Source organism: Phoenix dactylifera, chromosome 4, assembly GCF_051530095.1.
Source record: "Phoenix dactylifera cultivar Ajwa chromosome 4, Ajwa_hap1_PhDact_Kaust_v1.1, whole genome shotgun sequence".
Taxonomy (NCBI): domain Eukaryota; kingdom Viridiplantae; phylum Streptophyta; class Magnoliopsida; order Arecales; family Arecaceae; genus Phoenix; species Phoenix dactylifera.
The window spans coordinates 6,272,954-6,298,049 of NC_143193.1; the positions used below are offsets into that span (position 1 = coordinate 6,272,954).

The window sequence follows — 25,096 nt, forward strand, 5'->3', positions numbered from 1 at the left end:
CTACATCTACTTTTGCGTGTACATATCTCATCTTTATTTCTTGTGATTGATATTTAAGGCTAAGAAAGATAATGTCCACCATGTAGCAGAATGGAAGTTCTTTGCTGATCCATTGAGCTTTGATATTACTTATCTAAACAGCATGAAGATGATTATATGAAAGTAAGCCTGGATCTTTCATCATCTAAATGACCATATTGTTCACTTAGGAGTGACCACAAAGAAATTCAGCAAATAAAGGAATTCATAAGATCTGCTGTTCTTAAGATATTCATTGAAAAAAAATGGAGAATTTCACACCTTTGGCCTGGCAGCAGCCTGCTTTCTAATCAGGTGGCTCAGAGAAGCCCTATTAAAGAATCGTCTTGGCTCATGAAATTTCTCAAACAAATTACAAAATGTGGTAGGACCACAAAAAACAAAATTTATCAGGGAGAGCAAAGAGAGCTCTCACTTCTGAGATGCGAAGAATTCTTCAAAACAATTTATTATGTATTCTGTTTATGTAGGCAGGCGCTGATGTGAATGGTAATATTTTCATTGGAGTAACTCCCGTAGGATTGTCAGCTCATGGTGGCTTGACTGAGATTATCGAACGCTTACTGAAAGCTGGGGCTGATGCAAATATACCTAATATAGTAAGTGCTCATATCTTTTCCTTGTTTATTTTTCTGGCGGTTTTTGGCTCTCTAGAATTCTCAGATTGGTTTAGCAGAAGCCCCAGAAAGCAAACATGGTGATGAACTTCATATTGACAACAAAGTAAATGCTAGTATGCCACACTGCTATGCTGTAGCTTTGATGTCATGCTTTCTCTTTGATTGATTCTCAGAATGTCCATTCTATGAACTTTACAATGCACGTGGGAACTTTCTCGTTTTATATTGTCATCTCACGAACTTAGCAGCAAAAAGGGTTTCTACAACAAATGGATGTCATGTACAGCATACAATGAGGTGGTGTAAAAGGTAATGGTAATTATTGACTCTATGAAAAACTAGTGTGTGGTGTCAATTGATGGAACGAAGTCAGCATCATTATTGTCAAAAACTCAAGTGCCAAGAACAATACTAGTGATTCCTTCTCCCCCGCCCTTTTCCCTTTTACTCCTGCAACTCCCTTCTGCTTGAATACCAGCAGAATACTAACAAGTTGGGAAACATTGTTGTGCTGTATAGAGTGTAAGATGATGTTGCATGCCTTATGAAACTCATCTTTCTCTTTTCTTGTTCTTTTGCCCTGTAAATTTCAGGATGGGCTGATGAAGCCAATTGAAATTGCTGCAGTATTTGGTAAACGACAAGATGTTGAAATCCTTTTTCCTTCAACATCCCCCATTTCAAGTGTGCCAGACTGGAGCATTGATGGAATTATTACTGATCTAAAATTGAAAGTTCCCAAACAACTGGTGTGCAATCCGGAATTCCAGAAAAAAATTCTACATTGTTGCCCCACTGCCCCCTACGCACAATCCCGGGAAAAAAGACAGAGAGAGAAAGAAGAAAGGAAAACCATGAGTATCTCTCTCATATGTATTATTATCTTACAGATTTTATTCAGAAAGACTTGATGCATGCATCAAGGTCTTATTTATATTTACAAAACTGATTACCTGCTTCAGGAAATGGTTACTATTTAAGATTTATGATGTCAAATCTTCACTGCCAGATTACACCAAATTGCATAAATTATTGAAATTGAAAAAGGAAGAACTGAAACTTGATCTTTTTCTACCAATTCAATATTCTTTACTATTTTGAATGCTTACATTTGCAGACAAGGGACTACAAAGGAGCAAAAGTTCTATTATTTAAGTGAGGTCAAAGAAAATTATACATCTACACAGTCTGAACTAGTATTACCTGGATATGTAGCAGTCAGAGTTACAGAATTTCAAGTGCCCAACAAAATAGCTTGTGAAAATTTAATTGGAGGCTTTCAAGAAACACTACTTTATAAAACTCTAGATAACAGAAGTTGTTTGTGATTGTATATTTTTATTTCTACAATAAACATGTACAGAATCAATGCGATGCGATTATTACTATTAGTGTCTTAATAATGTTGTCAAATTGCTTATTTTTGGCTGTACGGTAACATATTCATAGCAAAGTTGTGCAGAACCCTGCTGTGGAATACTAATTGCAGAGTTCTGATTCACATGTCAGTAGGAATGCTATGATGGGTTTATAGAGGCATTAATGCATTTTGGGGAATCATGTCTATTTGCTGGTTTCCTAGAAATCTTCCACAGCAAGGGTTTCAAAACTATATTTCTAGATGTGATGCAAGATAGGTCTTACTGTTGGGTTTAAGTAAGGGTCAATTTTGCATAATATTATTGCCTTTTATTTGTTATTTCATTGAAAATTTTATTGAAAATTGAAATTCTTCTAATTGTTCTAGTTCTGTTCACGTACTTGTTCCATTTTGTTATACCATATGAATCGACTGTTTAACTTTCTAACTTACTTTAGTCATGCAGGTCCACTTAAATTTTTTCTCTGTTCTCTTATCCAAGTAAAGTGCATCTTGATCCTTTCAGTGAGGCTTTGTCAGAGCATACATTGTTGCCTCGTTCCCACAAGCTCGAAGAAAGTCGAATCTCAATTGTATTAGCACCTAAAATCTTATAGAATGAGTAATCTCAACTTAAGCACAACTTTCTTTCCGTTTTATAAAGAATGGCTTTCTAGGAACTTATATTTTTGCTAGTAAAAGTAAATAATAGACATTTGTATAATGGATTCTTAAGTTCTACCTATCATTGTGGAATAGTGCATATGAGTATGTCTATTGATTTTTACCCTGGTTTTGTAGTCTATGGAGGCCATTTTGTTAGTACCAACTACATCTTGCACTATGCACATCGTAATGCGTAAAGATGAGCTTTACTTATGTGAGTTCAATCATGTTTGCTAGGTTTGTTAATCACATAATTCAATCATGCCATAATATTTACAATTTTACATTGTCTATTACGAATTTAAAACTTTCAGAAAAAAATATATTATATACTTCATATGAACTCCAAACTTCATTATTGGACTGACAATATACTTATGCTATACTTGCTGCATAGATTTATGCCTTGGTGTTAGATAATATTAAGGCATTTCTTCCTTTGATTTTTTTTATTCTTGTATCTTTTTAGGATACTGTGACTTTTTATGCTTACTTATTTCAAGACAAATACATGTGGACCTCGAAGACTCTCGTAGAATGACTCCTCTGCATGTGGCTGCTGGTTGTGGACAAGAATCTACTACAAAGATTTTGTTGAATCACAAAGCAGATTTAATGTTCTATGTTTCATTATCATCAGCAAGTCTTTGATGTTCGTTTCCATGGTCAAAATTCTTTTGCTTACTATGTGGACTTTATCACTATCTCCTATATGAATCATCTAAATTTATATGCTTATAAGCAGCATATTTCTCTTATGACTCAGGGAGCCATCAGTGTCTATAGATGATTGGAATGAATGGGGCACACATCATTTTTTTTTGAGTGAGGATCACAAGACTTCAATCAATGCTCATGATAGAACAAATGTACAATTGGATTGATCTATATGGCGTATTCTATCATGAATATATGTTTGTATGTCCACATAGATGTGTATATGACTGTATGAATAGATACAAAATGGAGAACTCAAGCAAACTAGATGAGATAACTTGGCAAAATTTTCTTACTCTACACCAGTTTACCACAAATTGTTTGTCACCATATCTTACTTCTCCATCATCATCTCTTTCCTCGCAAATGCAATTTAATGTTTTAAACCTTCATCCTCCTACATATTGAGAAATAATCTTCTTCACAACTGAGGTAGCTTTCAATTTTCACACATGTACTCCTAGTCCTAAAGCAGGGTTAAAGCTATTGTCTGAGAAAGTCAATTAAGTGCATCGGAATTGAGGTGGATGAAGGCAAACGAATTGTAGTTTAGAGATTATGCTCATTTGGCAACAGAAGGATGTTGACTTTCCAAAAGAGCATTTTTGGTGCTAGTATGCTTTTTGGGGTCAGTGTCCTCCTATAATTGATGGCAGTGTTGTCATCTTGAGATTGAATTTGAAAATCAAGTCCCTATCCAAGTGCTTACAAGTTATAATATTTGGACCTTAAAGATGAAACATGAAGGTCTGTGGCAAATTTATAGTTTGCAGGTCATTTTGCAGAAAAGTAGATGTAGCACAAATGGCATGAGTTATCAAACTTGTCTAGACAGAAAGAAGTTCTGGTAAGTCTTTCAGATCAGATATGGTATTTTTTGTCCTATGTGGTAATTTCTCTTTGGGGCTTACTTCTGTTACCATCTTGCCTGTTTTTGCTACTACATATGTAACGAGTCATGTGGAAAGACCCGATATATGCAGCATGGTGTAGTTCTTGTACCTTACACGTTATTCTACAGCAGAAGATCTTTGTTATATTTTAGTTTTGTTGGAGGTATTAGTCATTTTTTTTTACTTCAACTTACTTCTACATTTCCAGCCCAAGAAGGTTTCGCACAATGGCTTTACACCAATGATGATGTCTGTACTTGCTGACTCACTGCAATGCATGGAGGAACTGATCAAGGCAAACGAGCTTGTTGGCCATATGTGCTTTAATATCTCATAGTGAGCTCATTTCTGGTTTTTGACGGAGGTATAATTGAAAAATCATCTACCATTGATTGGGATCATTGTTTGCTTCTATGAAATTTCTTGCTGACGCTGGATTAAAGGCTTCATGGGGTTTGACTGATGATATATCCAGCAAATCTTCTTTAGACAAATCTGATTGGTATGCTGCAATCACACAGCAGTTTCCAGAATTTGCAAATTAATACCTTTTGCTACATCTACTTTTGCGTGTACATTTCTCATCTTTATTTCTTGTGATTGATATTTAAGGCCTAGAAAGAAAATGTCCACCATGTAGCAGAATGGAAGTTCTTTGCTGTTCCATTGAGCTTTGATATTACTTATCTAAACAGCTTGAAGATGATTATATGAAAGTAAGCCTGGATCTTTCATCATCTAAATGACCATAATGTTCACTTAGGAGTGACCACAAAGAAATTCAGCAAATAAAGGAATTCATAAGATCTGCTGTTCTTAAGATCTTCATTGAAAAAAAATGGAGAATTTCACACCTTTGGCCTGGCAGCAGCCTGCTTTCTAATCAGGTGGCTCAGAGAAGCCCTATTAAAGAATTGTCTTGGCTCATGAAATTTCTCAAACAAATTACAAAATGTGGTAGGACCACAAAAAACAAAATTTATCAGGGAGAGCAACGAGAGCTCTCACTTCTGAGATGCGAAGAATTCTTCAAAACAATTTATTATGTATTCTGTTCATGTAGGCAGGCGCTGATGTGAATGGTAATATTTTCGTTGGAGTAACTCCCGTAGGATTGTCAGCTCGTGGTGGCTTGACTGAGATTATCGAACGCTTACTGAAAGCTGAGGCTGATGCAAATATACCTAATATAGTAAGTGCTCATATCTTTGCCTTGTTTATTTTTCTGGCGGTTTTTGGCTCTCTAGAATTCTCAGATTGGTTTAGCAGAAGCCCCAGAAAGCAAACATGGTGATGAACTTCATATTGACAACAAAGTAAATACTAGTATGCCACACTGCTATGCTGTAGCTTTGATGTCATGCTTTCTCTTTGATTGATCCTCAGAATGTCCATTCTATGAAATTTACAATGCACGTGGGGACTTTCTCGTTTTATATTGTCATCTCACGAACCGAGCAGCAAAAAGGGTTTCTACAACAAATGGATGTCATGTACAGCATACCATGAGGTGGTGTAAAAGGTAATGGTAATTATTGACTCTATGAAAAATTGGTGTGTGGTGTCAATTGATGGAACGAAGTCAGCATCATTATTGTCAAAAACTCAAGTGCCAAGAACAATGCTAGTGATTCCTTCTCCCCCGCCCTTTTCCCTTTTACTCCTGCAACTCCCTTGTGCTTGAATACCAGCAGAATACTAACATGTTGGGAAACATTGTTGTGCTGTACAGAGTGTAAGATGATGTTGCATGCCTTATGAAACTCATCTTTCTCTTTTCTTGTTCTTTTGCCCTGTAAATTTCAGGACGGGCTGATGGAGCCAATTGAAATTGCTGCAGTATTTGGTAAACGACAAGATGTTGAAATCCTTTTTCCTTCAACATCCTCCATTTCAAGTGTGCCAGACTGGAGCATTGTTGGAATTATTACTGATCTAAAATTGAAAGTTCCCAAACAACTGGTGTGCCATTCGGAATCCCAGAAAAAAATTCTACATTGTTGCCCCACTGCCCCCTACGCACAATCTCGGGAAAAAAGACAGAGAGAGAAAGAAGAAAAGAAAACCATGACTATCTCTCTCATATGTATTATTATCTTACAGATTTTATTCTGAAAGACTTGATGCATGCATCAAGGTCTCATTTATATTTACAAAACTGAATACCTGCTTCAGGAAATTGTTACTATTTAAGATTTATGATGTCAAATCTTCAGTGCCAGATTACATCAAATTGCATAAATTATTGAAATTGAAAAAGGAAGAACTGAAACTTGATCTTTTTCGACCAATTCAATATTCTTTACTATTTTGAATGCTTACATTTGCAGACAAGGGACTACAAAGGAGCAAAAGTTCTATTATTTAAGTGAGGTCAAAGAAAATTATACGTCTATATAGTTTGAACTAGTATTACCTGGATATGTAGCAGTCAGAGTTACAGAATTTCAAGTGCCCAACAAAATAGCTTGTGAAAATTTAATTGGAGGCTTTCAAGAAACACTACTTTATAAAACTCTAGATAACAGAAGTTGTTTGTGATTGTATATTCTTATTTCTACAATAAACATGCACAGAATCAACGCGATGCAATTATTACTATTAGTGTCTTAATAATGTTGTCAAATTGCTTATTTTTGGCTGTACGGTTACATATTCATAGCAAAGCTGTGCAGAACCCTGCTGTGGAATACTAATTGCAGAGTTCTGATTCACATGTCAGTAGGAATGCTATGATGGGTTTATAGAGACATGAATGCATTTTGGGGGATCATGTCTATTTGCTGGTTTCCTAGAAATCTTCCACAGCAAGGGTTTCAAAACTATATTTCTAGATGTGATGCAAGATAGTCTTACTGTTGGGTTTAAGTAGGGGTCAATTTTGCATAATATTATTGCCTTTTATTTGTTATTTCATTGAATTTTGTTGAAAATTGAAATTCTTCTAATTGTTCTAGTTCTGTTCACGTACTTGTTCCATTTTGTTATACCATATGAATCGACTGTTTAACTTTCTAACTTACTTTGGTCATGCAGGTCCACTTAAATTTTTCTCTGTTCTCTTATCCAAGTAAAGTGCATTTTGATCCTTTTAGTGAGGCTTTGTCAGAACATACATTGTTGCCTCGTTCCCACAAGCTCGAAGAAAGTCGAATCTCAATTGTATTAGCACCTAAAATCTTATAGAATGAGTAATCTCAACTTAAGCACAACTTTCTTTCTGCTTTATAAAGAATGGTTTTCCAGGAACTTATATTTTTGCTAATAAAAGTAAATAATAGACATATTTGTATAATGGATTCTTATGTTCTGCCTATCATTGTGGAATGCGTGCATATGAGTATGTCTATCGATTTTTACCCTTGTTTTTTAGTCTGTGGAGGCCATTTTGTTAGTACCAACTACATCTAGCACTATGCACATCGTAATGCATAAAGATGAGCTTTACTTATGTGATTTCAGTCATGTTTGCTAGGTTTGTTAATCACATAATTCAATCATGCCATAATATTTACATTGTCTATTACAAATTTAAAACTTTCTGAAAAAATATATTATATACTTCATATGAACTCCAAACTTCATTATTGGACTGAGAATATACTTATGCTATACTTGCTGCATAGATTTATGCCTTGGTGTTAGATAATATTAAGGCATTTCTTCCTTTGATTTTTTTTATTCTTGTATATTTTTAGGATACTGTGACTTTTTATGCTTACTTATTTCAAGACAAATACATGTGGACCTCGAAGACTCTCGTGGAATGACTCCTCTGCATGTGTTTGCTGGTTGTGGACAAGAATCTACTTCAAAGATTTTGTTGAATCACAAAGCAGATTTAATGTTCTATGTTTCATTATCATCAGCATGTCTTTGATGTTCGTTTCCATGGTGAAAATTCTTTTGCTTATTATGTGGACTTTATCACTATCTCCTATATGAATCATCTAAATTTATATGCTTATAAGCAGCATATTTCTCTTATGACTCAGGGAGACATCAGTGTCTATAGATGATTGGAATGAATGGGGGACACATCATTTTTTTTAAGTGAGGATCTCAAGACTTCAATCAATGCTCATGATAGAACAAGTGTACAATTGGATTGATCTATATGGCGTATTGTATCATGAATATATGTTTGTATGTCCGCATAGATGTATATATGACTGTATGAATAGATACAAAATGGAAAACTGAAGCAAACTAGATGAAATAACCTGGCAAAATTTTCTTACTCTACACCAGTTTACCACAAATTGTTTGTCACTATATCTTACTTCTCCATCATCATCTCTTTCCTTGAAAATGCAATTTAATGTTTTAAACCTTCACCCTCCTACATTTTGGGAAATAGTCTTCTTCACAACTGAGGTAGCTTTCAATTTTCACACATGTACTCCTAGTCCTAAAGCAGGGTTAAAGCTATAGTCTGAGAAAGTCAATTAAGTGCATTGGAATTGAGGTGGATGAAGGCAAATGAATTGTAGTTTAGAGATTATGCTCATTTGGCAACAGAAGGATGTTGACTTTCCAAAAGAGCATTTTTGGTGCTAGTATGCATTTTGGGGTCAATGTCCTCCAGTCCTCCTAGTATGCATCTTGAGATTGAATTTGAAAATCAAGTCCCTATCCAAGTGCTTACAAGTTATAATATTTGGACCTTAAAGATGAAACATGAAGGTCTGTGGCAAATTTATAGTCTGTAGTTCATTTGGCAGAAAAGTGTGGCCCGTCACAGCAGGTCAACATGGATGAACGCGTGCAACATCTGAGGCTCGAGGCAAGTTTCATACTTTTTTGTCTGTTAAGGCTCAAGAGAATAGGAAGGTTGACATACAAGATGATTGAACATTTGAACTACTAATAAAAACATGTATTTGTTATGCACTTGTGATTCAAATCATTGAAAAGCTTACCATATAAGCTTTTCAGTGTGTCATGATCAAATTTTAGCTTGTGTCGAGGTAATATGTGCAAGCAATTAACGTTTGATCATATTTGGAACAAGTTCAGGGTCTGATACAGCAAACAACTATGTTGGCTTTAACTTTAACATGGATTTCTTAATTTGACCCAATGGAATTAACTTAAATTCATGTTTTGATTGGATATATCTCCTATCCCTTTATGGAATCCAGTACAAGTTTAGTGGGACAGGTTTATTAATTCAATTGGTGACAGGTGATTTTAATAATTCAACTCAAGGTTTTTTATTTCTTTTCCTTTTTTCCCCTCTTTTCTTTCTTCTTTTCAGCTCAATATAATGAGAATGACAAATTCATGAAGGTACAACTGATATTCTTGTACTTTTTTCAATTAAATGAAATATCAGACTTTTCACTCAAATTACTAGATGAGGCATCACATGCCTCCTCAATTTATTCTTCTTCATTTACCTAATTCATTATTCTACTCTTTTTATAGATCTTTGCAATGATGATATCAGATTTCTTGACTTTTGCATAAATTGGTACTATTAGGTAGGACCTCATATATAAGGATGAAATAAGTTAAAGTGTTCTGAAGGCTTTTTCATGAATAGAAGATAAGGGTAAGGCCAAGTGCTTCACTAATGGGAATTCCACAGAATGTGGTACAACAAGACTCTGCTGAGGCTACTAGCAGAAAATATTGTGAGCTCTCGTAGTTATTTAACTTTGTTTGGTAGTTGTTCCCTTGTATGACTTTCCATTCATGACTTCCTTGTGTGAGCTATAATTGTCCAAGTTCATTGTTTCCATGTGCCTTTGCGATTATTGTCATTTAATCATCGACTTAATTTTGGTTGACTCATCGTTTGATCAAGTATCTTGGTTGATATTTGGTTGATGTTGTGGTGCCAACAGCTCAACTTACTCATGGCATAATCCTCTTGCTTGTATGAATTTCTGAGCAAAAAATAAGATGGCGAGAACAAACTGGAAGACCAACATTAGCAAGCTTTCTAACAAACAGTAATTTTTCCGCAACCAAAAGGAAAGTACAATTTCCCAGATTAGCATGAATCATGCAGTATTGCAAGTGGCTGATATAATGGGGGGTTATTATTGGTTCCTCCTGATATGGTATTTTTTGTCCTATGTGGTAATTTCTCTTTGGGGCTTAGGTCTGTTACCATCTTGCCTGTTTTTGCTATTACATATGTAACGAGTTATGTGGAAAGACACGATATATGCAGCATGGTGTAGTTCTTTTACCTTACACGTTATTCTATGACAGAAAATCTTTGTTATATTTTAGTTTTGTTGGAGGTATTAGTCAATTTTTTTTTACTTCAACTTGCTTCTACATTTCCAGCCCAAGAAGGTTTCGCACAATGGCTTTACACCATTGATGATGTCTGTTCTTGCTGACTCACTGCAATGCATGGAGGAACTGATCGAGGTAAACAAACTTGTTGGCCATACGTGCTTTAATATCTCATAGTGATCTCATTTCTGGTTTTTGACTGAGGTATAATTGAAAAATCATCTACCATTGATTGTGATCATTGTTTGTTTCTTTGAAATTTCTTGCTGATGCTGGATTACAGGCTTCATGGGGTTTGATTGATGATATATCCAGCAAATCTTCTTTAGACAAATCTGATTGGTATGCAGCAATCACACAGCAGTTTCCAGAATTTGCAAATTAATACCTTTTGCTACATCTACTTTTGCGTGCACATATCTCATCTTTATTTCTTGTGATTGATATTTAAGGCCTAGAAAGAAAATGTCCACCATGTAGCAGAATGGAAGTTCTTTGCTGATCCATTGAGCTTTGATATTACTTATCTAAACAGCATGAAGATGATTATATGAAAGTAAGCCTGGATCTTTCATCATCTAAATGACCATAATGTTCACTTAGGAGTGACCACAAGGGAATTCAGCAAATAAAGGAATTCATAAGATCTGCTGTTCTTAAGATCTTCATTGAAAAAAAATGGAGATTTTCACACCTTTGGCCTGGCAGCAGCCTGCTTTCTAATCAGGTGGCTCAGAGAAGCCCTATTAAAGAATCGACTTGGGTCATGAAATTTCTCAAACACATTATAAAATGTGGTAGGAGTACAAAAAACGAAATTCGTCAGAGAGAGCAAAGAGAGCTCTCACTTCTGAGATGCGAAGAATTCTTCAAAACAATTTATTATGTATTCTGTTCATGTAGGCAGGTGCTGATATGAATGGTAATATTTCCGTTGGAGTAACTCCCTTAGGATTGTCAGCTCATGGTGGCTTGACTGAGATTATCGAACGCTTACTGAAAGCTGGGGCTGATGCAAATATACCTAATATTGTAAGCGCTCATATCTTTGCCTTGTTTATTTTTCTGGCTGTTTTTGGCTCTCTAGAGTTCTCATATTGGTTTGGCAGAAGCCCCGGAAAGCAAATATGGTGATGAACTTCATATTGACAACAAAGTAAATACTAGTATGCCACACTGCTATGCTGTTGCTTTGATGTCATGCTTTCTCTTTGGTTGATCCTCAGAATGTCCATTCTTTGAAATTTACAATGCACGTGGGAACTTTCTCATTTTATATTGTCATCTCACGAACTTAGCAGCAAAAAGGGGTTCTACAACAAATGGATGTCTTGTACAACATACCATGAGGTGGTGTAAATGGTAATGGTAATTATTGACTCTATGAAAGACTGGTGTGTGGTGTCAATTGATGGAACAAAGTCAGCATCATTATTGTCAAAAACTCAAGTGCCAAGAACAATACTAGTGATTCCTTCTCCCCCGCCCTTTTCCCTTTTACTCCTGCAACTCCCTTGTGCTTGAATACCAGCAGAATACTAACATGTTGGGAAACATTGTTGTGCTGTACAGAGTGTAAGATGATGTTGCATGCCTAATGAAACTCATCTCTCTTTTCTTGTTCTTTTGCTCTATAAATTTCAGGATGGGCTGATGAAGCCAATTGCAATTGCTGCAGTATTTGGTAAACGACAAGATGTTGAAATCCTTTTTCTTTCAACATCCCCCATTTCAAGTGTGCCAGACTGGAGCATTGATGGAATTATTACTGATCAAAAATTGAAAGTTCCCAAACAACCAGTGTGCAATCCGGAATCCCAGAAAAAAACTCTCCATTGTTGCCCCACTGCCCCCTACGCACAATCCCCGGAAAAAAGACAGAGAGAGAAAGAAGAAAAGAAAACCACTAGTATCTCTCGCATTTGTATTATTATCTTACGGATTTCATTCTGAAATACTTGATGCATGCATCAAGGTCTCATTTATATTTGCAAAACTGAATACCTGCTTCAGGAAATGGTTACTATTTAAGATTTATGATGTCAAATCTTCAGTGCCACATTATATCAAATTGCATAAATTATTGAAACTGAAAAAGGAAGAACTTAAACTTGATCTTTTTCTACCAATTCAATATTCTTCACTATTTTGAATGCTTACATTTGCAGGCAAGGGACTAGAAAGAAGCAAAAGTTCTATTATTTAACTGAGGTCAAAGAAAATTATACATATATACAGTCTGAACTAGTATTATCTGGATATGTAGCAGTAGGAGTTACAGAATTACAAGTGCCTAACATAATAGTTTGTGAACATTTAATTGGAGGCTTTCAAGAAACACTACTTTACAAAACTCTAGATAACACAAGTTGTTTGTGATTGTATATTCTTATTTCTACAATAAACATGTACAGAATCAATGCGATGCGATTATTACTATTGGTGTCTTAATAATGTTGTCAAATTCCTTATTTTTGGCTGTACAGATACATATTCATAGCAAAGTTGTGCAGAACCCTGATGTGGAATACTATTTGCAGAGTTCTGATTCACATGTCAGTAGGAATGCTATGATGGGTTTATAGAGACATGAAAGCATTTTGGGGATTCATGTCTATTTGCTGGTTTCCTAGAAATCTTCCACAGCAAGGGTTCCAAAACTATATTTCTAGAAGTGATGCAAGATAGCTCTTACTGTTGGGTTTAAGTAGTGGTCAATTTTGCATAATATTATTGCCTTTTATTTGTTATTTCATTGAATTTTGTTGAAAATTGAAATTCTTCTAATTGTTCTAGTTCTGTTCACGTACTTGTTCCATTTTGTTATACCATATGAATCGACTGTTTAACTTTGTAACATGCTTTGGTCATGCAGGTCCACTTAAATTTTTTCTCTGTTCTCTTATCCAAGTAAAGTGCATCTTGATCTTTTCAGTGAGGCTTTGTCAGAACATACATTTCTGCCTAGTTGCCACAATTAAGCTCGAAGAAAGTCGAATCTCCATTGTATTAGCAGCTAAAATCTTATAGAATGAGTAATCTCAACTTAAGCACAACTTTGTTTCTGCTTTATAAAGAATGGCTTTCTAGGAACTTATATTTTTGCTAATAAAAGTAAATAATAGACATATTTGTATAATGGATTCTTATGTTCTGCATATCATTGCGGAATACGTGCATATGAGTATGTCTCTTGATTTTTCCCCTGGTTTTGCAGTCTGTGGAGGCCATTTTGTTAGTACCAACTACATCTAGCGCTATGCACATCGTAATGCATAAAGATGAGCTTTACTTCTGTGAGTTCAGTCATGTTTGCTAGGTTTGTTGATCACATAATTCAATCATGCCATAATATTTACATTGTCTATTACAAATTTAAAACTTTCAGAAAAAGTATATAATATACTTCATATGAACTCCAAACTTCATTGTTGGAGTGAAAATATACTTATGCTATACTTGCTGCATAGATTTATGCTTTGGTGTTGGATAATATTAAGGCGTTTCTCCCTTTGATTTTTTTTATTCTTGTATCTTTTTAGGATACTGTGACTTTTTATGCTTACTAATTTCAAGACAAATACATGTGGACCTCGAAGACTCTTGTGACTCCTCTGCATGTGGCTGCTGGTTGCGGACAAGAATCTACTACAAAGATTTTGTTGAATCACAAAGCAGATTTAATGTTCTATGTTTCATTATCATCACCATGTCTTTGATGTTCGTTTCCATGGTCGAAATTCTTTTCCTTATTATGTGGACTATATCACTATCTCCAGTATGAATCATCTAAATTTATATGCTTATAAGCAGCATATTTCTCATATGACTCAGTGTCTGTATATGATTGCATCATTTTTTTTAAAACTGAGGATCTAAAGACTTCAATCAATGCTCATGATAGAACAAGTGTACAATTGGATTGATCTATATGGCATATTGTATCATAAATATATGTTTGTATGTCCCCATAGATGTATATATGACTGTTTGCATCGATGCAAAATGGAGAACTCAAGCAAACTAGATGAAATAACTTGGCAAAATTTTCTTACTCTACACCAGTTTACCTAAAATTGTTTGTCACCATATCTTAATTCTCCATCATCATCTATTTCCTCAAAAATGCAATTTAATGTTTTAAACCTTCATCCTCCTACATTTTGGGAAATAGTCTTCTTCACAACTGAGGTAGCTTTCAATTTTCACACATGTACTCCTAGTCCCAAAGCAGGTTAAAGCTATAGTCTGAGAAAGTCAATTAAGTGCATTGGAATTGAGGTAGATGAAGGCAAATGAATTGTAGTTTAGAGATTATGCTCATTTGGCAACAGAAGGATGTTCACTTTCCAAAAGAGCATTTTTGGTGCTAGTATGCTTTTTGGGGTCGGTGTCCTCCTTTAATTGATGGCAGTGTTGTCATCTTGAGATTGAATTTGAAAATCAAGTCCCTATCCAAGTGCTTACAAGTTATAATATTTGGACCTTAAAGATGAAACATGAAGGTCTGTGGCAAATTTATAGTCTGTAGTTCATTTGGCAGAAAAGTGTGGCCCGTCACAGCAGGTCAACATGGATGAACGCGTACAACATCTGAGGCTCGAGGCAAGTTTCATACTTTTTTGTCTGTTAAGGCTCAAGAGAATAGGAAGGTTGACATACAAGATGATTGAACTACTAATAAAAACATGTATTTGTTATGCACATGTGATTCAAATCGTTGAAAAGCTTACCATATAAGCTTTTCAGTGTGTCATGATCAAATTTGAGCTTGTGTCGAGGTAATAGGTGCAAGTAATTAAAGTTTGAACATATTTGGAACAAGTTCAGGGTCTGATACTGAAAACAACTATGTTGGCTTTAACTTTAACATGGATTTCTTAATTTGACCCAATGGAATTAAGTTAAATTCATGTTTTGATTGGATATATCTCCTTTCCCTTTATGGAATCCAATACAAGTTTAGTGGGACAGGTTTATTAATTCAATCGGTGACAGATGATTTTAATAATTCAACTCAAGGTTTTTTATTTCTTTTCCTTTTTTCCCCCTCTTTTCTTTCTTCTTTTCAGCTCTATATAATGAGAATGACAAATTCATGAAGGTACAATTGATATTCTTGTATTTTTTGTAATTAAATGAAGTTTCAGACTTTTCACAAAAATTATTAGATGAGGCATCACATGCCTCCTCAATTTATTCTTCTTCATTTACCTAATTCATTATTCTACTCCTTTTATAGATCTTTGCAATGATGATATCAGATTTCTTGACTTTTGCATAAATTGGTACTATTAGGCAGGACCTCATATATAAGGATGAAATAAGTTAAAGCACTCCGAAGGCTTTATCATGAATAGAAGATAAGGGTAAGGCCAAGTGCTTTGCTAATGGGAATTTTACAGAATGTGGTACAACAAGACTCTGCTGAGGCTACTAGCAGAAAATATTGTGAGCTCTGGTAGTTATTTAACTTTGTTTGGTAGTTGTTCCCTTGTATGACTTTCCTTTCATGACTTCCTTGTGTGAGCTATAATTGTCCAAGTTCATTGTTTCCATGTGTCTTTGCGATTATTATCATTTAATCATCGATTTAATTTTGGTTGACTCATCGTTTGATCAAGTATCTTGGTTGATATTTGGTTGATGTGTGGTGCAAACAGTTCAACTTACTCATGGCATAATCCTCTTGCTTGTATGAATTTCTGAACAAAAATAAGATGGCGAGAACAAACTGGAAGACCAACATTAGCAAGCTTGCTAACAAACAGTAATTTTTCCGCACCCAAAAAGAATGTACAATTTTCCAGATTAGCATGAATCATGCAGTATTGCAAGTGGCTGATAGAATGGGGGGGTATTATTGGTTCCTCCTGATAGATAGTCAGGGTAGCACAAATGGCATGAGTTATCAAACTTGTCTGGACAGAAAGAAGTTCTGGTAAGTCTTTCAGATCAGATATGGTATTTTTTGTCGTATGTCGTAATTTCTCTTTGGGGCTTACTTCTGTTAACGTCTTGCCTGTTTTTGCTATTACATATGTAACGAGTTATGTGGAAAGACACGATACATGCAGCATGGTGTAGTTCTTGTACCTTACACGTTATTCTACGACAGAAGATCTTTGTTATATTTTAGCTTTGTTGGAGGTATTAGTCAATTTTTTTTTACTTCAACTTGCTTCTACATTTCCAGCCTAAGAAGGTTTCGCACAATGGCTTTACACCATTGATGATGTCTGTTCTTGCTGACTCACTGCAATGCATGGAGGAACTGATCAAGGCAAACGAGCTTGTTGGCCATATGTGCTTTAATATCTCATAGTGAGCTCATTTCTGGTTTTTGACTGAGGTATAATTGAAAAATCATCTACCATTGATTGGGATCATTGTTTGTTTCTATGAAATTTCTTCCTGACGCTGGATTACAGGCTTCATGGGGTTTGACTGATGATATATCCAGCAAATCTTCTTTAGACAAATCTGATTGGTATGCAGCAATCACACAGCAGTTTCCAGAATTTGCAAATTAATACCTTTTGCTACATCTACTTTTGCGTGTACATATCTCATCTTTATTTCTTGTGATTGATATTTAAGGCCTAGAAAGAAAATGTCCACCATGTAGCAGAATGGAAGTTCTTTGCTGATCCATTGAGCTTTGATATTACTTATCTAAACAGCATGAAGATGATTATATGAAAGTAAGCCTGGATCTTTCATCATCTAAATGACCATAATGTTCACTTAGGAGTGACCACAAAGAAATTCAGCAAATAAAGGAATTCATAAGATCTGCTGTTCTTAAGATCTTCATTGAAAAAAAATGGAGAATTTCACACCTTTGGCCTGGCAGCAGCCTGCTTTCTAATCAGGTGGCTCAGAGAAGGCCTATTAAAGAATCGTCTTGGCTCATGAAATTTCTTGAACAAATTACAAACTGTGGTAGGACCACAAAAAACAAAATTTATCAGGGAGAGCAAAGAGAGCTCTCATTTCTGAGATGCGAAGAATTCTTCAAAACAATTTATTATGTATTCTGTTCATGTAGGCAGGTGCTGATGTGAATGGTAATATTTCCGTTGGAGTAACTCTCGTAGGATTGTCAGCTCGTGGTGGCTTGACTGAGATTATCGAACGCTTACTGAAAGCTGGGGCTGATGCAAATATACCTAATATAGTAAGTGCTCATATCTTTGCCTTGTTTATTTTTCTGGCGGTTTTTGGCTCTCTAGAATTCTCATATTGGTTTAGCAGAAGCCCCAGAAAGCAAACATGGTGATGAACTTCATATTGACAACAAAGTAAATACTAGTATGCCACACTGCTATCCTGTAGCTTTGATGTCATGCTTTCTCTTTGATTGATCCTCAGAATGTCCATTCTATGAACTTTACAATGCACGTGGGAACTTTCTCGTTTTATATTGTCATCTCACGAACTTAGCAGCAAAAAGGGTTTCTACAACAAATGGATGTCATGTACAGCATACCATGAGGTGGTGTAAAAGGTAATGGTAATTATTGACTCTATGAATGACTGGTGTGTGGTGTCAATTGATGCAATGAAGTCGGCATCATTATTGTCAAAAACTCAAGTGCGAAGACCAATACTAGTGATTCCTTCTCCCCTGCCCTTTTCCCTTTTACTCCTGCAACTCCCTTGTGCTTTAATACCAGCAGAATACTAACATGTTGGGAAACATTGTTGTGCTGTACAGGGTGTAGGATGATGTTGCATGCCTTATGAAACTCATCTTTCTCTTTTCTTGTTCTTTTGCTCTGGAAATTTCAGGATGGGCTGATGAAACCAATTGAAATTGCTGCAGTATTTGGTAAACGACAAGTTGTTGAATTCCCTTTTCCTTCAACATCCCCCATTTCAAGTGTGCCAGATTGGAGCATTGATGGTATTATTACTGATCTAAAATTGAAAGTTCCCAAACAACTGGTGTGCAATCCGGAATCCGAGAAAAAAACTCTACGTTGTTGCCCCACTGCCCCCTACGTACAATCCTGGAAAAAAAGACAGAGAGAGAAAGAAGAAAAGAAAACCACTAGTATCTCTCTCATATGTATTATTATCTTACAGATTTCATTCTGAAATATTTGATGCATGCATCAAGGTCTCTTTTATATTTACAAAACTGAATACCTGCTTCAGGAAGTGGTTATTGTTTAAGATTTATGATGTCAAATCTTCAGTGCCACATTATATCAAATTGCATAAATTATTGAAACTGAAAAAGGAAGAACTTAAACTTGATCTTTTTCTACCAATTCAATATTCTTTACTATTTTGAATGCTTACATTTGCGGACAAGGGACTAGAAAGAAGCAAAAGTTCTATTATTTAACTGAGGTCAAAGAAAATTATACATCTATACTGTCTGAACTAGTATTATTTGGATATGTAGCCATAGGATTTACAGAATTACAAGTGCGCAACATAATAGCTTGTGAACATTTAATTGGAGGCTTTCAAGAAACACTACTTTATAAAACTCTAGATAACACAAGTTGTTTGTGATTGTATGTTCTTATTTCTACAATAAACATGTACAGAATCAACGCGATGCGATTATTACTATTAGTGTCTTCAAGGTCTGCCGTATCGGTACCGGTCGGCGTACCGGTGGCGTCCCGTACCGGTCCGAACCGGTGCCGTACCGGTGCGAACCGGTCCCGTACCGGTCCGAACCGGTCCCGTACCGGTTCTTCAACCATAAACTACCGGTATCGAATTTCACGCTGATCCGGTTCCGGTCCCAGGCTGGACCGGTACGTACCGGCTGGTACGGACCGGTACGGCAGACCATGAGTGTCTTAATAATGTTGTCAAATTGCTCATTTTTGGCTGTACAGTTACATATTCATAGCAAAGTTGTGCAGAACCCTGCTGTGGAATACTAAATGCAGAGTTCTGATTCACATGTCAGTAGGAATGCTATGATGGGTTTATAGAGACATGAATGCATTTTGGGGATTCATGTCTATTTGCTGGTTTCCTAGAAATCTTCCACAGCAAGGGTTCCAAAACTATATTTCTAGATGTGATGCAAGATAGGTCTTATTGTTGGGTTTAAGTAGTGGTCAATTTTGCATAATATTATTGCCTTTTATTTGTTATTTCATTGAAAATTTTGTTGAAATTCTTCTTATTGTTCTAGTTCTGTTCACGTACTTGTTCCATTTTGTTATACCATATGAATCGACTGTTTAAGTTTCTAACTTACTTTGGTCATGCAGGTCCACTTAAATTTTTTCTGTGTTCTCTTATCCAAGTAAAGTGCTTCTTGATCTTTTCAGTGAGGCTTTGTCAGAACATACATTTCTGCCTAGTTGCCATAACTAAGCTCGAAGAAAGTCGAATCTCAATTGTATTAGCACCTAAAATCTTATTGTAACAACCCAGGATCTCACCCAAAATGGCTAGCCGGAAGGTATTATTTGGGGTCCTTGATCCTGTATAAGTACCCAAGATCTACCCAGCGAATAACCGATGTGGGACTAAACACACGCCCGCACGGGTCCTCACATACTCCCCCCGTTTATGCCTTGACGTCCTCGTCAGGCTAAGGGTTCATATCCATTCAAATCTAATCACAAACACCACGATCGGTCCGTGGTCAGCCCCAATGGATCCGTGCTGCAGTGTCCCTTAGTCCACATAGATTATGGGCCGGATTTGATACCATTTGTAACAACCCAGGATCTCACCCAAAATGGCTAGCCGGAAGGTATTATTTGGGTTTCTTGATCGTGTATAAGTACCCAAGATCTACTCAGCGAATAACCGATGTGGGACTAAACACACGCCCGCATGGATCCTCACATACTCTTCCCGTTCAAGCCCTGACGTCCTCATCAGGCTAAGAGTTCATATATATTCAAATCAAATCACAAACACTACGATTAGCCCGTGGTCAGCCCCAATGGATCCGTGCTGCAGTGTCTCCTAGTCCACATAGGTTATGGGCCGGGTCCGCTCTGATACCATTTGTAACAACCCAGGATCTCAACCAAAATGACTAGCCAGAAGGTATTATTTGGGTTCCTTGATCCTGTATAAGTACCCAAGATCTACCCAGCGAATAACCGATGTGGGACTAAACACACGCCCGTATGGGTCCTCACATAGATGTTGGAACATAAATATGAGCAGGATAGGGAGCCACTCACTTGGGAAAAATTTCGAGGAGCATTTTATGATAAGTATTTTCCTCGGAGTGTAAGGACGCAAAAAGAGCAGGAGTTTATTCATCTAAAGCAAAGGAATATGACTGTTGTAGAATACGAAGCTAAATTTACCGAGCTAGCCAAATTTGCTCCAAAGTTAGTTGAGGATGAGCTAGATCGAGCGCATAAATTTGAGATGGGACTAAAGACTGAAATTAGAAAACAAGTGGTACCTTATGAATTGACTACCTATGCAGCTGTGGTAAATAAGGCTTTAATAATTGAAAGAGAAGTTAATGATGAACGGTTGGAAAGGGAAAGAAATCAAAAGAAGAGGAACAGATCGAATGAATTTCAGGGGCAGAGCAATGAAAACGCCGAAAGTTCAAACAAGAAATCAACGAGTGACAACCCTAAGCAGATGAATATCAATAAATGTTCTAGATGTGGTAAGGCTCATGCTGACAAGGATTGCCATTGGAACACCGGTGCCTGCTTTAGATGCGGTAAGATAGGTCATAAAATTGCAGACTGCCCACAAAGAAACGAGATAGACCTACTCAGGCAATGGAAGGAAGCCAGGGACCAAAGACTTAAGGAAGAGTATTTGCACTTACGCAGCAAGATGCACAGGCTTCTGAGATGTTAACGACAGGTATTAATCTAGTCCCAACATTTATTTCTATTTATTGTTTAGCCATGCCCACTGCTCTTTGTTAGACAACTCATTATGCTGCTAGAAAGGATTAAATAGTTACATAATGTTTTTTTTGATTAATTGTCAAAAGAAGAATATGAACTTTTAAATTTCGAAAGTGTTCACACGGATGAAGACATAATAATGAATGTACCAATAAGCAAGTAACTCTAAAAAGAAAAAAAGAAAAGAAAAGAAAAGCTAGACTTGACACGAGTATGTTGAGGTTTAAATCAGTGTGTGCAGAGAAAGTGTGGTGAATGGAATTATTTGATATTGATCAGACAAGACGACTTTGATTTGAAGAGTGTTATGACTTGATTTGGAAGAAATATTCTCTACTCTTGAACCTGCATGTATGAAAATTTCGTGGACGAAATTTTTTTAAGGGGGGAAGGATGTGAGACCCTGAAACTGGGCTCGGTCCATTGACCGGCCCAGCCCAAAGATTTCGGCCTCATGTGCGGCGCACGTGAGGGCGTGTGATGAGGGGGCGGAGCCATCCTGAAGAAGCCGGCTCCCCTGGTTTTTTTAGGGCTTCTCCTCCTCCCTTGAAGCCATCCGAAGAAGAGCCGCCACGCCACGTCCTCCTGGTCTGGGTTCTTCTTCTTTGGGCTACTAGCCGAGAGAGAGAGAGAGAGCCGCTGAAGCCCCGCTCCTCTTCGATTCGGGGGGTCTTCCTCTTTCTCCATTGCTGCCGGAAAGAAGCCGCCGGATCTTCGCCGGGGTTGAGGTAAGGGTTTCTACCCTTCATTTCCTTGCTATACCATTTGAAAAAGAAAGAAAGAAAGAAAGAAAGAAAGAAAGAAGAAGAGAGGGAAGAGGGGACTTACCCGTGTGCGGCTGCGAGCGTCGCCGACGCCGCCGGTCCCCCGCCGCGGGCTCTTCCTCTCTTGAGCTCTCCCTCTCCTCTAGGGGAACAATTAGAGGGTCGGTTGCTGTCCTCCCGAGCCCCCACTTCTCCACGGAACGGAGAGAGGGCCGGCCACCGTGAGTCGCGGGCACCGCCGACCGGCCGCAGGCACAGCCGGCGCCGCCGGCCTCAGGCCGCCGCCCCTTCCGAGCCTCGGCATGGGGTCGCGCCTTCCCCTCCATGGTCGCAGGAGAAGAGGGGAAGAGAAGGAGAAGAGGGGAAGAGAAGAAGAAGAAAACGAAAAAAAAAGGAAGGAGAGGAAGCTTCGGGAGAAGGAAAAAGAAAAGGAAAGGAAAGAAAAGAAAAGAGAAGGAAAAGAAAAAGAAAAGAAAAAAAAGAAAAGAAAAGAAAGAAAAAGAAAAGAAAGAAAGAAAGAAAACAATAATAATAAAATAAAAGGAGGAGGGTGGTTTACGGGTATGAACCCGAATCTGAATCCGAACCCGGGGTGCTAGATACTTCTGCAGGGTCGGCCCTGGAAGAATGTTAAAATTTAAGTTTTATATATATTATGATTAATTTTAAAAGAAAATATGATTTTTGGATATTAGATTCTGCAAGAAATTTGTGAGATTAATTGGATTTGTTGTGGATCGCGTTCAATATAAGTAAGGAACTGCCTTCTCTAGACTCTTCATTTATATAATATTATTTTTGCATCGAATAAATTGTTAATTAATTTATATGTGATTTATGAATTTTACGAGATGATGATTTGAATGAAAAATGGATATGTAAACTGGAATAATATTTTTCGGACTATTGCTATATTTACTGTTCTTGCATCGTATATGCATATTTAGATCGGATTATGATACATGTATTATGTTACCAAAAGAATTTTAATGTTCATCAGATTTAAAACTCTCAGCCTGACTATGTTCTGGACCCTGCCAATTGGGGGTTATGCATTGGCAATTCTGGCCCCACCACAGGGTATAAGTGTGGTATTCTGGCCCACTCCGCAGGGTATAAGTGCGGTATTCTGGCCCACTCCGCAGGGTATAAGTGCGGTATTCTGGCCCACGCTGCAGGGTATAAGTGCGGTTCTGTTTCTGGCCTAACCACAGGGTATAAGTGTGGTCGTAGTTAAAGGCTGTTGAGATGAATGTGATTTATTTCGAATCAGATTTACGATTATGCATATGGATATTTGAAAGATACGAATTTCAATGAATTTGTGTTTGAAAATGAATTGATTATGTTATTATGTTGATTCATCGTAATTTGTAATTTATATTTTATGTTATTATATGATTTGACTAGTTAAGATGTTTATTACTTACTGGGCTGTCTAGCTCATTGTACAACTTATTGTTGTTTTATAGATTCCGAGAACTAACCTATCGGGGTTTCAAAATGGGAGAGCGATTAGAAGAACTGTGGCACAAGTTATCTTAGATTAGGGTTTATTTACATTGATGTTTTATCTTTATTGTTCCGTTGCGTATTTAGAACTGTGAGACTTTATAACTTGTGTCAGTCAATGGAATAAGATTGCATTTATTTCAACTGAATTATTTTAGTTACATTTTTGAGATTTGGTTAAGATGCCTTGCATGCTCGTGGGAAGAGTTTCCTACGGGTGTGCGGCGGTTGGCGCGGACCCCCGGCTCCCGATCTCGGGCCGGAGGCGTGACACTTATAGAATGAGTAATCTCAACTTAAGCACAACTTTCTTTCTGCTTTATAAAGAATGGCTTTCTAGGAACTTATATTTTGGCTAATAAAAGTAAATAATAGACATATTTGTATAATGAATTCCTATGTTCTGCATATCATTGTGGAATACGTGCATATGAGTATGTCTATTGATTTTTCCCCTGGTTTTGCAGTCTGTGGAGGCCATTTTGTTAGTACCAACTAGATCTAGCAGTATGCACATCATAATGCATAAAGATGAGCTTTACTTATGTGAGTTCAGTCATGTTTGCCAGGTTTGTTAATCGCATAATTCAATCATGCCATAATATTTACATTGTCTATTACAAATTTAAAACTTTCAGAAAAAATATGTAATATACTTCATATGAACTCCAAACTTCATTATTGGAGTGAAAATATACTTATGCTATACTTGCTGCATAGATTTATGCCTTGGTGGTAGATAATATTAAGACGTTTCTCCCTTTGATTTTTTTTATTCTTGTATCTTTTTAGAATACTGTGACTTTTTATGCTTACTTATTTCAAGACAAATACATGTGGACCTCGAAGACTCTTGTGGAATGACTCCTCTGCATGTGGCTGCTGGTTGCGGACAAGAATCTACTACAAAGATTTTGTTGAATCACAAAGCAGATTTAATGTTCTATGTTTCATTATCATCACCATGTCTTTGATGTTCGTTTCCATGGTCGAAATTCTTTTGCTTATTATGTGGACTATATCACTATCTCCAGTATGAATCATCTAAATTTATATGCTTATAAGCAGCATATTTCGCGTATGACTCAGGGAGACATCAGTGTTTGTATATGATTGCATCATTTTTATTTTAAGTGAGGATCTCAAGACTTCAATCAATGCTCATGATAGAACAAGTGTACAGTTGGATTGATCTATATGGCATATTGATCATGAATATATGTTTGTATGTCCACATAGATGTATATATGACTGTATTCATAGATGCAAAATGGAGAACTCAAGCAAACTAGATGAAATGACTTGGCAAAATTTTCTTACTCTACGCCAGTTTACCACAAATTGTTTGTCACCATATCTTACTTCTCCATCATCATCTCTTTCCTCGAAA

The 25,096-nt window shown here is 36.6% G+C and overlaps 1 protein-coding gene across 10 annotated transcripts in view; it reads left to right on the forward strand.

Annotated features, from left to right (window-relative positions):
- LOC113463187 (uncharacterized) overlaps nucleotides 1-22,554 on the forward strand; it is a 39,127-nt gene extending 16,573 nt beyond the window's left edge. For 2 of the 10 annotated variants that reach the window (XM_089930071.1, XM_089930066.1), the window contains 8 exons: nucleotides 510-638; nucleotides 833-968; nucleotides 1,253-2,641; nucleotides 4,504-5,487; nucleotides 5,682-10,685; nucleotides 10,834-11,347; nucleotides 11,454-17,254; nucleotides 17,602-22,554. In XM_089930071.1, coding sequence (XP_089786197.1) covers nucleotides 510-525 — 16 coding nt within the window. In that variant the 3' untranslated portion in view covers nucleotides 526-638; nucleotides 833-968; nucleotides 1,253-2,641; ... (3 more) ...; nucleotides 11,454-17,254; nucleotides 17,602-22,554. Of the gene's footprint in view, nucleotides 1-58; nucleotides 969-1,252; nucleotides 2,642-4,503; nucleotides 5,488-5,681; nucleotides 10,686-10,833; nucleotides 11,348-11,453; nucleotides 17,255-17,601 lie in introns of all 10 variants that reach the window. The other 8 variants (XM_089930068.1, XM_089930069.1, XM_089930065.1 and 5 more) reach the window with 8 other exon arrangements.
- The last annotated feature ends 2,542 nt before the right edge of the window (nucleotides 22,555-25,096 follow it).